The following is a 13182-nucleotide window of genomic DNA, read 5'->3' as shown; positions in this document are numbered from 1 at the left end:
ACGCAACCTTCTCTGCATCTTGGAAATGAAGCGACAACAGTTGACTTCATTCAATGTTCTTCTCAAGGTGGTTGATGTCATTCTAGTAGCCAGGTGTCCCTCAACTGTATCAGTATACACCTGTCGTTTGGTCAAGTTTGTGGTTTGGGGTGGTACTCAGCTGACTGACCCAATTCAAACCAAACCATCTGACCTGTTTATTTTTTGTGTTGTTTTTAGTCCAGCAAAGACTTGCGTTGTGCATAGTTACAGGTAAATTGTCAGTTTTTTGCACTTCTCTGACCAGCCTTCTTTATTTAACTCACCTGTTGTGATTTGTTTCTTCAAAGGACTGCAGCGTTTGTTTCTGTTCATACCCTTCATCATGCCACAGTGCGACCTGAATCTGGCTGTCGCATTCCTAATAGGTACTCCATTGAGGCTTTTTACTTTAAATGTAGTTTTCTGCGTACCCATAACTTTGGTGTATTTGAGTGAACTACAGGCCCTCTCAGTTAAACTACCATACTTGACATTCTTACCAGAAAAGCCTGTGTTGATGACCCGAGCTTTTTGTCTTCTGAAAGTGTTGACTTATTTTCATATTGGGTAAAACATCACCCTCCTAGTTTTCTTTGCTCCGCCTCACCTCTCTGAGAAGGAAGAGAAACTCAAATGGCTGAATTCCAAAAGAGCTCTCAGCTTCCACATTGCTCTCAACCAGAGAACATCATGTGGACGATTTAATCTTTGTTGAATTCAAGTCACCAGATCTTAAAAAAATAAAAAAATAAAAAAAACATAGGAGTGCAGAAGAGGACCATTTCTACCTGGATTGTTCTCCTCATAAATATTTACTACACACTGACTAAGAAGCAACCTCCATAAGCCCTGTTTCCTCATTCCACCAGAGTTAAAGCAGCTACCACTGCTTTGGCACGGGGAATACCAGTTCTGAACCTCAGCCATTTTGCTATGTGGACATCACTCCACAAGATCACCAAGCACTACTGTCTTGGCAACAAGGGCACCAGCTCAGTCCTTCAGGACTTTTTGGTTTGAGCAAATTCACAGACCCACAACCTGCAGTTAAAGGTGACCATTTAACATTGGTAGTGCAGTTTCTCATAAATACTCTAACATCAGATTCCTCATTGATTTTCTTTTTTTTTAAGCGCTCTCTGACCCCCGAAACCCCCCGCATCCCCTGCAAAAAAGAAAAAGGAAAACAAACAAAAAAAACACCATGTTCCTTGAACTGGACTTTTTTTTGTTGTTGTTAATCTGAACACTGATCGGGAGCAATCTGCTATTGGGTTCTGGATCTAGGGCCGCAGACAGACTAGAAAGCAACTGACAGCAGCGTTCTTGAGTGGTGCTTAAATGCAGCTTTACATGCCACTTCCGGAGCAGCATCAGATTGGCACAAAGCTGCACAACTCCACGTACCGATGCGCAGGGGTATAACGTTTTTGTTTCTAATCTAACACATGGTGGAGTATTCAAAAGGTGAGGAATCTGCCATAAGAGTATCCACCAAAATTGCCATTAACATTGGTAAGTATCTTGCACTTCCATGGTTAGGGCGGGAAACATACCTCTAATCCTCAGAAGATTTAGCCTTAGTAACAAAATGATTCTCCGAAAAAACATGTGGGAGATTCCATAGAAGGCAGGGTTGGGTTTTTTGCATATATTACCTTCTATTATGATCTTATTTCTCGCAAGCTGAGAGCCGAGTAGAATACCCTTTTCCTACCCCCATTACAGTGATTCTTTTCTATTTAAACTTTTTTAAAAGGGTTCTAGAAATGGCAAACCCCATTGTGAACAATTTCAAACATTCCCAGTGCTTTTATATGAGAGGAATAAAGTCCACATCTTTCTCTCATGATGTTAAAAATGTCATACTTTGTGCGGCTTGAATAGACCCCATTTCACCTCCCAGCAAACTGTTTCCCCACCTCAGAATAGCTGACATAGCTAGCACAATTGTAGCGGATAACCCAAATTCAAGACTGAGAGCAGATGGAGAGACCAAATAATTTAAATTACAAAGTTGTATCCCTCTACTATCTCAAAAAAGGACCATTGTCGCATACCCATCACTTCACATGCATAACTCAAGGTAGGTGGCACCTTTGCCTTGTAAACCGATAGGACATGTGCAAAGTGCCTTTTCCCACAACATTTATATAGTCTATGGATAGCAGAAGCCTGTGACAATGCCTTACGTTTACATTGACGTTTGTGATAATTTTTTAAGCAAATAGTTGAAAAGATCCTACTAAGGTGGGGATAACATTGCACTACTTCCGTCTTATCACTCCCCAAGAATGAATGAAAATGTTGTCCGGCTCTAACACCTTTCTTTCTATAGGTCAGTACTTTACCCTTGGAAGTATTCAGACTTAAATAATGTTCCTCTGCATAGTTTTCCAGAGCACAATGATGTCTTTGTTGGACCTATTGGAGTTAAATCCAGCAAAATAACATCAGCATATAAAAGACAGCCAACTTCCATTAGACCAAGTTTGGGGGAATCCACCTTTACCATACCAACTTTGCGAGGCAAATCACAAGTATGAAGCGAGAAGAGAACTGGCACCAACAGGCACCCCTGCTTTAAGCCATTCTGCGTTACCACTTTTCTCGTCAAGCCTTGATTCCCTCCCATCAAAACCAGAGTTCAAGAAGAAGAATGAAGGACAATTATTCGCCTCATAAGATGGGCAGGAATTCCTAGTGCTGACAAATTTCTCCCCCTTTAAGTCTAATTTTAAACTGTGACACCCACTGTTGTGATGCAAGTGGCTAAAAGGGGATTGTGAAACCCACCTCCTCCAACACGCTTCACCTGACAGGAAAAGGAGGAGAATGAATAACTTGAGAAAGTGAGTCTCCTCAATGGTTTCACCAGGACTGTTACCTGCCTGGCTATTCCGTTAATACGGCTGCCAGATATGATTAGTTATTACACTTTGTTTGAAACCAATACCAGATGAGAAGGGCAGCAAAGCCAACGCGATCTTTCAAGAGAGTGAAAGGGCTTCAGCAGATGTTGACTCAGCTAAGGATGCAGCCATTAAAATCCTCAAGCAGGTAAAAGGTACAGCAGTCCTCTATGAATAGGGATGATTGAGACAGCCATCTTTCAGACTGGAGGTCCAAAGCAGCATCTTAGACATACATTCCGGGGTCAGGCTTTATTTGACAAATGGGCAGTGCTCTCCAACATATCCAGACAGACACTGATACAGCTAAGCCCTGGGAGTCCTCAAGCTTGGTCACCTGCAATTTTTTGTGCAGCCAGACACAAGACCCAGTTCTCCTATTGAAGAGGGTATCACCCAGCCCAGTCCAACAATAGTGCTACTTTCAGACATAGTGTTTACAGCCAGAATATAGGTAGTCATGTACATCGTCCTACGTAAGCAGCCAAAACTTTGGAAAGGGGATTTACGGTTTAAATCACAAGACATCAGTAGGTGACTCTGCCCACTGGTCTTCTCCGGCCACTGCTGCACGGTACCACACTCGAGGCCCAGTATGAGGGAGAATACCAGCTTTTCTCAACAAGTGAACACCTATCAGACAGATGGGCCTTTGACCATTTGCAGTCCAATCATACTCACAAATTCAAATGCCTCTAGATGAATCAAAACCTATATCCCTTCCATGCCACAAAACGTGCCCTCTAACCTATCCCCAATGAGACAAGGGATTCTACTCGAGCCTTTTCTCCCCCCGGAAGAAGCCCACCAATTGGTGTTTGATTTTAGATGTGTTAATTCAACAAGTATTTCAAAAAGCAGTCATATTGCAGCAGATCCTTCAGATCTTCAGGTAATTGGACCCACAAGACACACATTTTCACACTCCACATTCCCACAAACTCAAAGCATTTCATTTGATTCAAAGAGGCCGGTTACCATTGCCATTTCAGAGCGTGCCTTTCCCCATCAAATTTACCCCAAGGATCTTTCCGAAATCGATGGCGCCAGTGTCAGCCCTCCTGCGAAAACAAAGCCATCAAATAATCCATTATCTGGACAGCTAGTTCACAAAGCATGCATAGTTCTAGTCCACGGTGGCATCCACAAGGGCGTGTGCGGCTATTTGATAGGTTGTAGCATTTCTGAACACAAATAGCAGAAACGCTTTGTTTAAATGCATTTTCACCTGCAGGCTCTGGCCCAGGACTTCAGAAACTACAGTACACCTCTGTATGTCTTATGAACTCACTCCTAGGAATGATTCCCTTCTGCATTCTCTTCAAACCTTATGCCACCTTGGAAAGCAACCTCTCCAAAAGTGGCTTTAGGTTACAGGTTCCATCACATAAACGTTATGCTCCACAATACATCCCCAGAGCACCAATGGAATTCGATGTCAACAAGCTGATGTTCCTGAAGGTATTTTTTTCCCAAAATCTCACAAGTGCAACCAAAGAATTGTTGCGTTCTCTGAACCTAGACAGGATATCTAACATACTAAACTATCATAACAAATGACCTTAGGCAATTTGGTCATTTGTAACAGCTTCCCTTTCTCAAATAGGGCATCATTAGAGACGAAACAGCTATCATCACTTTCAGCCATGCAAAGGTAGGTCCCTGTTGGGGGCATAGAAAAGGTCAAATCTTCACGAAATGTGGCAACATCAGCAGCCAACATATAGGGAACCTCTAAAAGACATATAGAGCAGCTTCCTTGAAGAATTGTCACACGTTTGCCCAGCATTAATGCTTGGATGTTGAAGCAGGAAGGTAAAATGATCTTGAACATTGTTTCCTGAAAATTTGCTCAAAGCGCTAAGCCTAGAGAGTATATGTACCCAGTTCTGAATCGTGAGTCGCCTGCTGGTGGTCCTAATGCAGTTGCTAGCCTTCTCTTGCACCTACGTAGGTACTCTTCCATCTTGTCAGCCCTGACAGATCTCCATTGGCTGGCCGTCAGAAAACGAATCCTATTTAAAGCCATGGTTCTGGTTCATAGTATCTGTCCAGTACTGGATATCTGGTGAAGATTTATCCAGTATCTTCCTACCAGAGTGCTGCTTTCTACCTCTGCCTCATTTTTGCTGATTCCCTGCTTCAAGCATTTCCGAAGGGGAGGTAAGGCTTTCTCCTTGCGGGCAGCTAAAGCGTGGAACGAGCTCCCACACAAACTGTTTGATTCCCCTTGAGACTGTATTCTGCAGAAAACTTCAAATCGTGTCTTTTCTCTGTAGGGCAGTAAGGCTTTTAAAAAAAAAAATTGTGGGCCTCATTACAACTTTGGAGGAGGTGTTAATCCGTCCCAAATGTGACGGATATACCACCAGCTGTATTACGAGTTCCATAGGATATAATGGACTCGTAATACGGCTGGTGGTAAATCCGTCACTTTACCGTCACTTTTGGGACGGATTAACACCTCCTCCAAAGTTGTAATCAGGCCCTATGTGTTGTGTACCTTGGGGGCTCCTCCTGTTTAGCGCCAGGGCACTCCTTAGAGTAGCCATGGACTTAACAAATCCACTCATTCATTCAGTCATTCTGAATCCAATGTGGCTTTTACAAAAGACACCTGTAATCAGCCTTTCATGGTGGTGATTAATTCCTAAGAAACAAATCAGTCACACAAGGAGTTGAATTTGCAAGGCACATCTTCTGTATATAATCTGTTTACACGTTGAACAGAAATACAATTTATGTTGATGGCACAGTGCAGTGGTTGTGTGATGTAGGTGGAATGTGCATATATTACTGTGCAGTAAAAGCACAGGCTGAAGCAAGTCATAAATATTATCCAGTATGGTCTAAAACACATTTTCTACAGGTTGTCTATTCACTAGAAGTTGACATTCGAGCCCTGCTGGCCAAACACCCATGGGTTTCATCACAACTAAGAAGCAAGTTCAGTCAGACACCCTCTAAATATGCTTCGTCTATGTTAAAGCTGCTCCAGTACGTCTGTCATGCAGTGAACATGTGACTTGTACATTTGCTGCAAATACATTAACCACAACTACTTAAAACAGAAAGTCTGATCTCAGTTGATGAGCACTCTGCACAGACATTAATTGAAGAATCAAACAGGAGGTGGGCAATGTATCCCAGTTGGGGTCCTAGAGAAGGAAAAGGAGGCATCGTCAATAAGAGGTCTTTCAAAATGTTTTTCAGTATAGTGAACCTCTTATGGAATCAAGAGTGTGGCTTGCTATTCTGATTCAGGGGCATTATTCTACTACAGGTGCTTTGCTGTAGGAAAAATAAGTTACAGTGCTGAAATTACAGTTCTCCAAGGCTGATAACTTTCCAGCAGAAGGATGATGCCCATGTGGTGGTCTCTTCTTTCTGGGCTGAGGATCATTTACCATTTATGCCCTTCACAGTGTTAGTTCAAATCTGAGATATGATGGCCATCTGAGGGACTGGTGTTCTGCACACTGTATTGCTAAGATGTGGATATAATCTAGTGAGGTGACTCTGCTAATATATTTACAATGCTCAGAGAATTTCAGATACATTTAAAGTTCATACTGCTATTTGAAAGATATTGTGGGACTCCCAACCCAATGACATTAGGTGATTCAGATATGAGAAGCTGTGAAACATTGAAATTTTGACCAACAGATTACATTCCTAGAAATTAATACAATGATGAAAAATATACACTATTATGTAACTGACGTTCAGGAATGACCACCAGGTCACATAGAGAATCCCATTTGCGTAGCATGAAGTTAACCATTTGCTTATATTTTGACTTTTCCAGCACACTAGCTATCCCCTTCTACTGAGACGGGTTATACTTACTTTAGTTTTATTTTATGAGTCTTCGTTTGAATAGATTAATTCTGTTCTCTCATGCAATATTCAACATCTACTTTTCCTCTGTAAGTAGAATTCCGGTCTTTGACATACATTTTTGCAGGACTGGTTAGTAAATATTCTCACAGAATGGGTCACATTGAGTGCATACGTACCTGGTGTATTGAAAATAGAGATGTATGCCGAGTCATACAGATCTATGACATGGGTTACTCCTATAGATTGGTTTACACATCATATTTTTTTCTAGTATGGTATCGGGTCCAATAGCATTTTGCAGGCTTGAAGGATTAAAACAGCCAGCTAATCTGTGATGGCATAAGATAGCAGGGCAGATGCATAAGGTGTTTATTTGTTGATAATCTCAGAATACTTAGGAGCACATGTTTTAATTTGTGTAATATTTCTTGATATTGTCAGCTTCTCCAAGTTGATTAAATGATTCCTTCCCAGTGCTTCTAGCAAATTGAGCTCTACCTCACATTCTTTAGTTATTTCCCTAACGGTTACCTCATACATTCATGTCTAGAACCTTTCGCCACTGAATATTATTTTATTTTGTATACGTCTTTGTAGGCTACTATAGATTTTTCTCTAATGAGTTGTAACATAGGACCAAAAAGGTCTATTGAGTGATGCACGGAAAAATCAAGTAATTTTATGCTTTCGTTACCAGCCTCTTCTTTTTTTAACTGACAATGTGAATTTCTAACTTACTATTTTTTTAAATAAAAAATATTTGTTATTTATTTGCAGGAGTGGTAAAACGAATTATCCCAGCTGTAGCATCAACAAATGCAGTAATAGCAGGTAAGAACCTTTCTAATTGATTAAAACATTTATTTAACTTTGTGTTTCAGTTGAAATCTATCCCTTTTCCTATACAAAGCAAACAATGGTTTTTAGATTCCTTTTTTGCCCAAATGAATTGTAGTAAGTTACAGTAGATTAATGGAACTGATTGATAACTCACATTATTATTAGTAGAAATAAATAACACAATTCGTGATGTTTTTACTTTGGTAGAATATGGAGAATTGCAGCTTTTAAAGACCTGGTGTTTTATTTTCCTTTATTACTTGGTTGCACTTAAATCGAAATGTAAACCACTATTTGAACATAAATAAAAACCTGAAATTTGATGAGTTCCTGATGGCAGGGACTCTTGCATTTCAGTAAGTCTGCTAAGTTTATTCAGAAAAACCAAATGCAAAATAGTTTTCCAGATTCGCAACATGCTAACCACCAATGAGCATTGAGTTCTAATTTCTCTCCAATTTGGATGACTGTTACAGATTTCTTAATTCTTTGCTTCAAATGAATCTACACATGACAGAAACTGGAATTCAGATTGACAGATGAAGCCCTTCTCCTGAGAAGAGGGCAAGAGCACCTTGAAAAGAGATACAAATGTAAACTTACCAGGCGCCGAGATACTCATTTGTGAATTCTTGCTTAACAGTGCAAAGCACGAGAGAATCTGTCAGAATGGAGAGAACAGAATAGGCTATGTATAACATGGACACAATATGCAAAGTAAAATGGCAGTAGAAAAATAACAATGGCATCACCTTTTACAATGATTTGAACAGAGGACACCACAAATTAGATCATGTACATGTTTTGTAGTGCTTTTATCATTAAGGATATTACCCCAACATTCTTGTCTGTATCACTTCCAAATTCAGTAACCTCTGGCATAGACAACGGATGTCTCCAATGAAAGCACAAGGAGATTGTTTCCTGCAACACAGGCACACCAAGTTTCTAATTTTTATTTTTTTTTTTTAATTAATAACGAAAGCATGCGCACAGCCCTTCCCGCCTGCTTCCACGAATACTGTGATGAAATATTTTTGTGAGTTGGCTGACCTACTACAGATCACTCATGCTCAAGATTCTCCGTGCTTTTTGTCTGTGCTCTTCGCATCCATAAAAACAGAGGTTGATTCACATCAAGATCCTAATGCAGGTCCACAAGCTACGTAGTCAACCTACAGTCCTATACAATTGAATGTGTTAAACATTTCTGTTGATTGTATTTATTCATTTCTGTCACATATACAGATGCTTACACTGAATATATATTCTAACGCATACCTACTGTATATTGATAAACCGCTCAGTGTATTTACTATGGAAAATGTTTCAGGGGCTGTTGGTCATATATTACTCCTGCTCTTTCTGTGCCACAGATCCCTCTTAAATGGATCGTGACACCTTTATAAAAACTACTAACATATTTCAGTTAGTTTTCATAAAAAGAATTGGAGGCATGCCACTAGTATGTCAGCAAAAATGACTACTACAGCATACATTTGGCAGTATGTTCAGTAGGTTTCGCAGAATAAATAGTTCTAACAAATAACCGCAAAGTGTTCAAATTTGAAGTAATTTTGTACAAGAATGACATACCATTGAAAAGAGGAAGCTCAATGAAAATGGTAAATCATGACTAATAAAATATAAGAGAGCATAGCTTCAGTGCTGCTGCTAGGTAAGTGGCGATAAGTAGGAATCCTTGCTCACTCAGTGTGTAAAATGATAGGAATAAATTGTCTGCATCTCTGTAGTGGATTTACCTGTTCTAGAAATGTATGTAGTTTATCCAAAACCGCAACTGTAGTACTAATTAATCTATGTATAACTTGAAATCAAGTCACTGCATTTATAATCCCAGTAAGATGTATCCTTCCGCCCCCCTTCCTTGTTCAAGTCCTCCAAATCAGAGAGCACTAGATAATGAGTCACTAGATCTTGAGTCACTACTTTGGAGGTAAACTTAATTAATACATAATATGGGAGTTACTGCTTTGCAGGAAACAATATATTGAGGGTAAATATGCTGTCATATGTCAAAAACTTTAAAGTTTAAGGGTTAGAAAAAAATAGAAAAGGTATGTCTTTTTTTTAAATGGTTATTTTTTAAAAAAAAACGATTAGGAGAAATAGATGAAAGTAAAAAAAAAAAAAAGACATTCATGTAGAAAATTAAAGGTATAGAGACAGAAACAGTAATACAATTTTTTATCCATGGAGATAAGGATTGTGTAAGAAACAATAAAAAGTTTCCCTTAATAGAAACAAATTTCAAATGTAGGAATATGCATATGTAAGGAAATATTTCTAAGGTCTGGTTTAATATGCATGTGGGTCTGTATACATACATTCACTAAGTGTTGTTTGATGCTCAGTCACAGAAGAGCACTGAAATTACCCAGTTATTTTTAACCCTTTTGCTGCTAGGCCCGATACCGCCCCCTCTCCCAGTGCTGAGCCCCCTTTTTGGATATTTGGGAGTAGCTCGCGCTTAGGCTCCGCAACTTTTTGTACACATAAGCTATCCACGACAAATTTGCGTCCTTTTTTTTCCTTCAAACATCCTGGGGTTTCTGAAGATACACAGGGTTTATGGGTTCCCCTGGAGGTGTTCGAGATAGTAGGCAAAATATAGCAAATTTTTGAGTTAAAAAAAAATGGGAAAGAAGCACTCCAGATAAGTCTTTTTTTTTCCTTTTTCCTAAAAAAGGCATCCACAAACAGTTTGCTGTGCTAAAGCCACCATCTTCCCAGCTTTCAGGAACATGCATAGCTGAATGAAAAAAACTAATTTTGTACCACCGTTTTGGCATTTTTCTAAGAGATAGCCTGTTTTCCGTATTTTGTGCTCTCAACTTACTTCCTGTTTGTGGTGAGAACCAGTATGAAACCCATGAGTGTTAAACCCATGCTTGTTCCAGAAAAGCTATAGATTTCTGAAAAGTAAACCGAATTCAGCAAGGGGTCATATGTGTAGATTTTTCAAGGTTTTTACAAGGAAAATAACTGTTGGATTAAAGAAATATTGAAAATCAGTAGGAAACAATGGGCATTTATGACATTTGTATCTCTAACTTTTTGTAGCAATGGCTGATTGCCACAAGCAGTATGCCATTACGTCTGCTGGACCCTTCTTTTTTGCGGGGCTCTATAGGGTTTGTAGGTTCTCCGAGAACCCATGCCACCCAGAGCAGACAACAGAGCTGCACCACACAAAGGCTTTTCATTGAGGACCGAGTATGGACCAGTTTTTATAATGAAATAGGGAGAGTGAAAAATGGTTATCAAGAAAACCTTTGTATTGCTAAAATGGCCACAATATATAGAGTTTAGGAGTTATTTCTACATGTCTGATTTAGTAAACTCCCATACTAGCGTATAATTTGAAGGACGTTTTTCAAAATGTCATCTTGTACACTGACTTACATTTGAAAGGCACAAATACAGTGAAATACAATTGGTAATAACAGATGTGCTACTATTCTATGCTCCTGCAAGTCTCCTGATAAAAATGGTATGGGCTTAGTGCCCACAACAGGAAATGGCACAAAACGCAACATGAACGCAGCACATTTTTCCACCCAAAACTGACCCTCTTTTCCAATGTGGGGAGCTCTAGATTTTGGACCCTAGCTCAGCCAGCACATAGGGAAACCGAGTCAACTTGTACATTTTTGAAAACTAGACACCTAGGAGTATGCCGGGTGGACCTACTTGCATGGCTCTCATCATATATTTGTTTTACCCTGAAACCCTTGCAAACTTTGACAAAAAAAAATTTAAAACACATTGTCCTCACATTTCTGTGAAGGAAAGTTCTGGAATCTGCGGTAGCAACAAACTTCCTTCTAATCAGCATTACCCCACATCTCCAAATAAAAATGGTACCTCACTTGTGTTTGTTGACTTAGTGCCCGCAACAGGAAATGGTCCAAAATGCAACATGAACGCAGCACATTTTTCCAGTGAAAATAGACCCTCTTTTTCCGATGTGGGTAGCTCTAGATTTTGGACCCTAGCTCAGCCGGCACCTAGCCAGCCTGTACATTTTTTTAAAACTAGACATCTAGGAGTATCCAGGGTGGGCTGACGTGCTTGGCTCTCACCACATTATTTCTTTTTTTTTTTACCTGGAAACCCTTGCAAACTTCAAACTTTGACAAAAAAAAACAAATTTTCCTCACATTTCTGTGGTGGAAAGTTCTGAAGTAGCAATCCACAAAACTCCTACCACCCAGCATTGCCCCACTTGTGTTGCTAGGCCTTGTGCTGCGCAGGAATGGATCAGAACAAGGGCAGTGGGAGCTCTTGCATGGAGACTCCTGTCTACCCTGGTTGGATTTGTTCCTGTTGCTGGCTCTAGGCCCAGCCACACAAGTTGGGCTGTTTTATTGGTATAGCTGGGGCAATGCTGTATGGGAGGGATTTTGTGGATTCTTGCGGATCTGCAAGTATCACAGAAATGTAGCTAAAATGCGTGACTTCAGGCAAAGTTGGAGGTTTGCAGGGCATTATCGGTAAGAAAATAGTGTGGGATGCATGTGAAGCACACCTCCCTGGACTCCCCAGATGTCTAGTTTTCTGACATTTCTGGGTCTGGTAGGTTTTCCACTTGGAAGCCTCCCTACCCAAGCCCAAAGATTGCAAGCGTTAACCATTGCAAGTGGGATGATATTGGGAGTTAGCCAAGCTCTCCTGGCACTTATGTAAAATCAACACCCAAAAGAGTCCAGTGTCATCTGGCTTGCTATTAGGATGAAATGGTTTAGTCCGCAGGGGTAGCAGAAAGACAGTTGCCCCCTTCAGTTGAGGTTGGAGATAACCATCTCTCTTGTGGGTGGGCAGCACCAATTCTTTTATTGTTTTCCCAAAATAATTCTCTGGTGTCTAGTGGGCTTTCTTCCACCCGGGGGCTAGATCGGGGGGTAATTACACCACACAAGTCGGCCAGTGAAGTACACACAGGAAAGAACCACACCAGTGTTGGAAAAATATGTAATATTTATTATAACACACACTCTAGAGTTAACTTTGGTCTATCTCCTAACCGGAGTGGTTAACGAGGGGAAGTCACCTCCACCTGCAGGAACTGTAACACCTGGCGGTGAACCTCAAAGGCTCATGCCTTTTGTTACAGCACCCCAGGGCATCCCAGCTAGTGGAGATGCCTGCCCCTCCGGCCACTGCCCCCACTTTTGGCGGCAAGGCTGGAGGAGATAATGAGAAAAACAAGGAGGAGTCACCCACCAGTCAGGACAGCCCCTAAGGTGTCCTGAACTGAGGTGACCCCTGCCTTTAGAAATCCTCAGTCTTGAAATTGGAGGATTCCCCCAATAGGATTAGGGATGTGCCCCCCTCCCCTCAGAGAGGAGGCACCAAGAGGGTGTAGGCCCCCTCCAGGACAGTATCCATTGACTACTGCCCTCCTGACCTAACACACCCCTAAATGCAGTAGTTAAGGGCACCCCAGAACCCAGGAAATCAGATTCCTGCAACCTACACAAAGAAGGAGGACTGCTGACCTGAAAGCCCTGCAGAGATGACGGGGCCGACAACTGCTTTGGCC

The 13182-nt window shown here is 40.8% G+C and overlaps 1 protein-coding gene across 4 annotated transcripts in view; it reads left to right on the top strand.

Annotated features, from left to right (window-relative positions):
- UBA3 (ubiquitin like modifier activating enzyme 3) overlaps window positions 1-13182 on the top strand; it is a 313667-nt gene that overhangs the window by 193167 nt on the left and 107318 nt on the right. For all 4 annotated transcript variants that reach the window (XM_069206585.1, XM_069206583.1, XM_069206584.1 and 1 more), the window contains one exon: window positions 7554-7607. In XM_069206585.1, the coding sequence (XP_069062686.1) occupies window positions 7554-7607 (54 nt within the window). The remainder of the gene's footprint in view (window positions 1-7553; window positions 7608-13182) is intronic.

Source organism: Pleurodeles waltl, chromosome 9 (genome assembly GCF_031143425.1).
Source record: "Pleurodeles waltl isolate 20211129_DDA chromosome 9, aPleWal1.hap1.20221129, whole genome shotgun sequence".
In the NCBI taxonomy this organism is placed as follows: Eukaryota; Metazoa; Chordata; class Amphibia; order Caudata; family Salamandridae; genus Pleurodeles; species Pleurodeles waltl.
The sequence above is the reverse complement of the archived record's forward strand: the minus strand, read 5'-3'. Positions and strand labels throughout refer to the sequence as shown.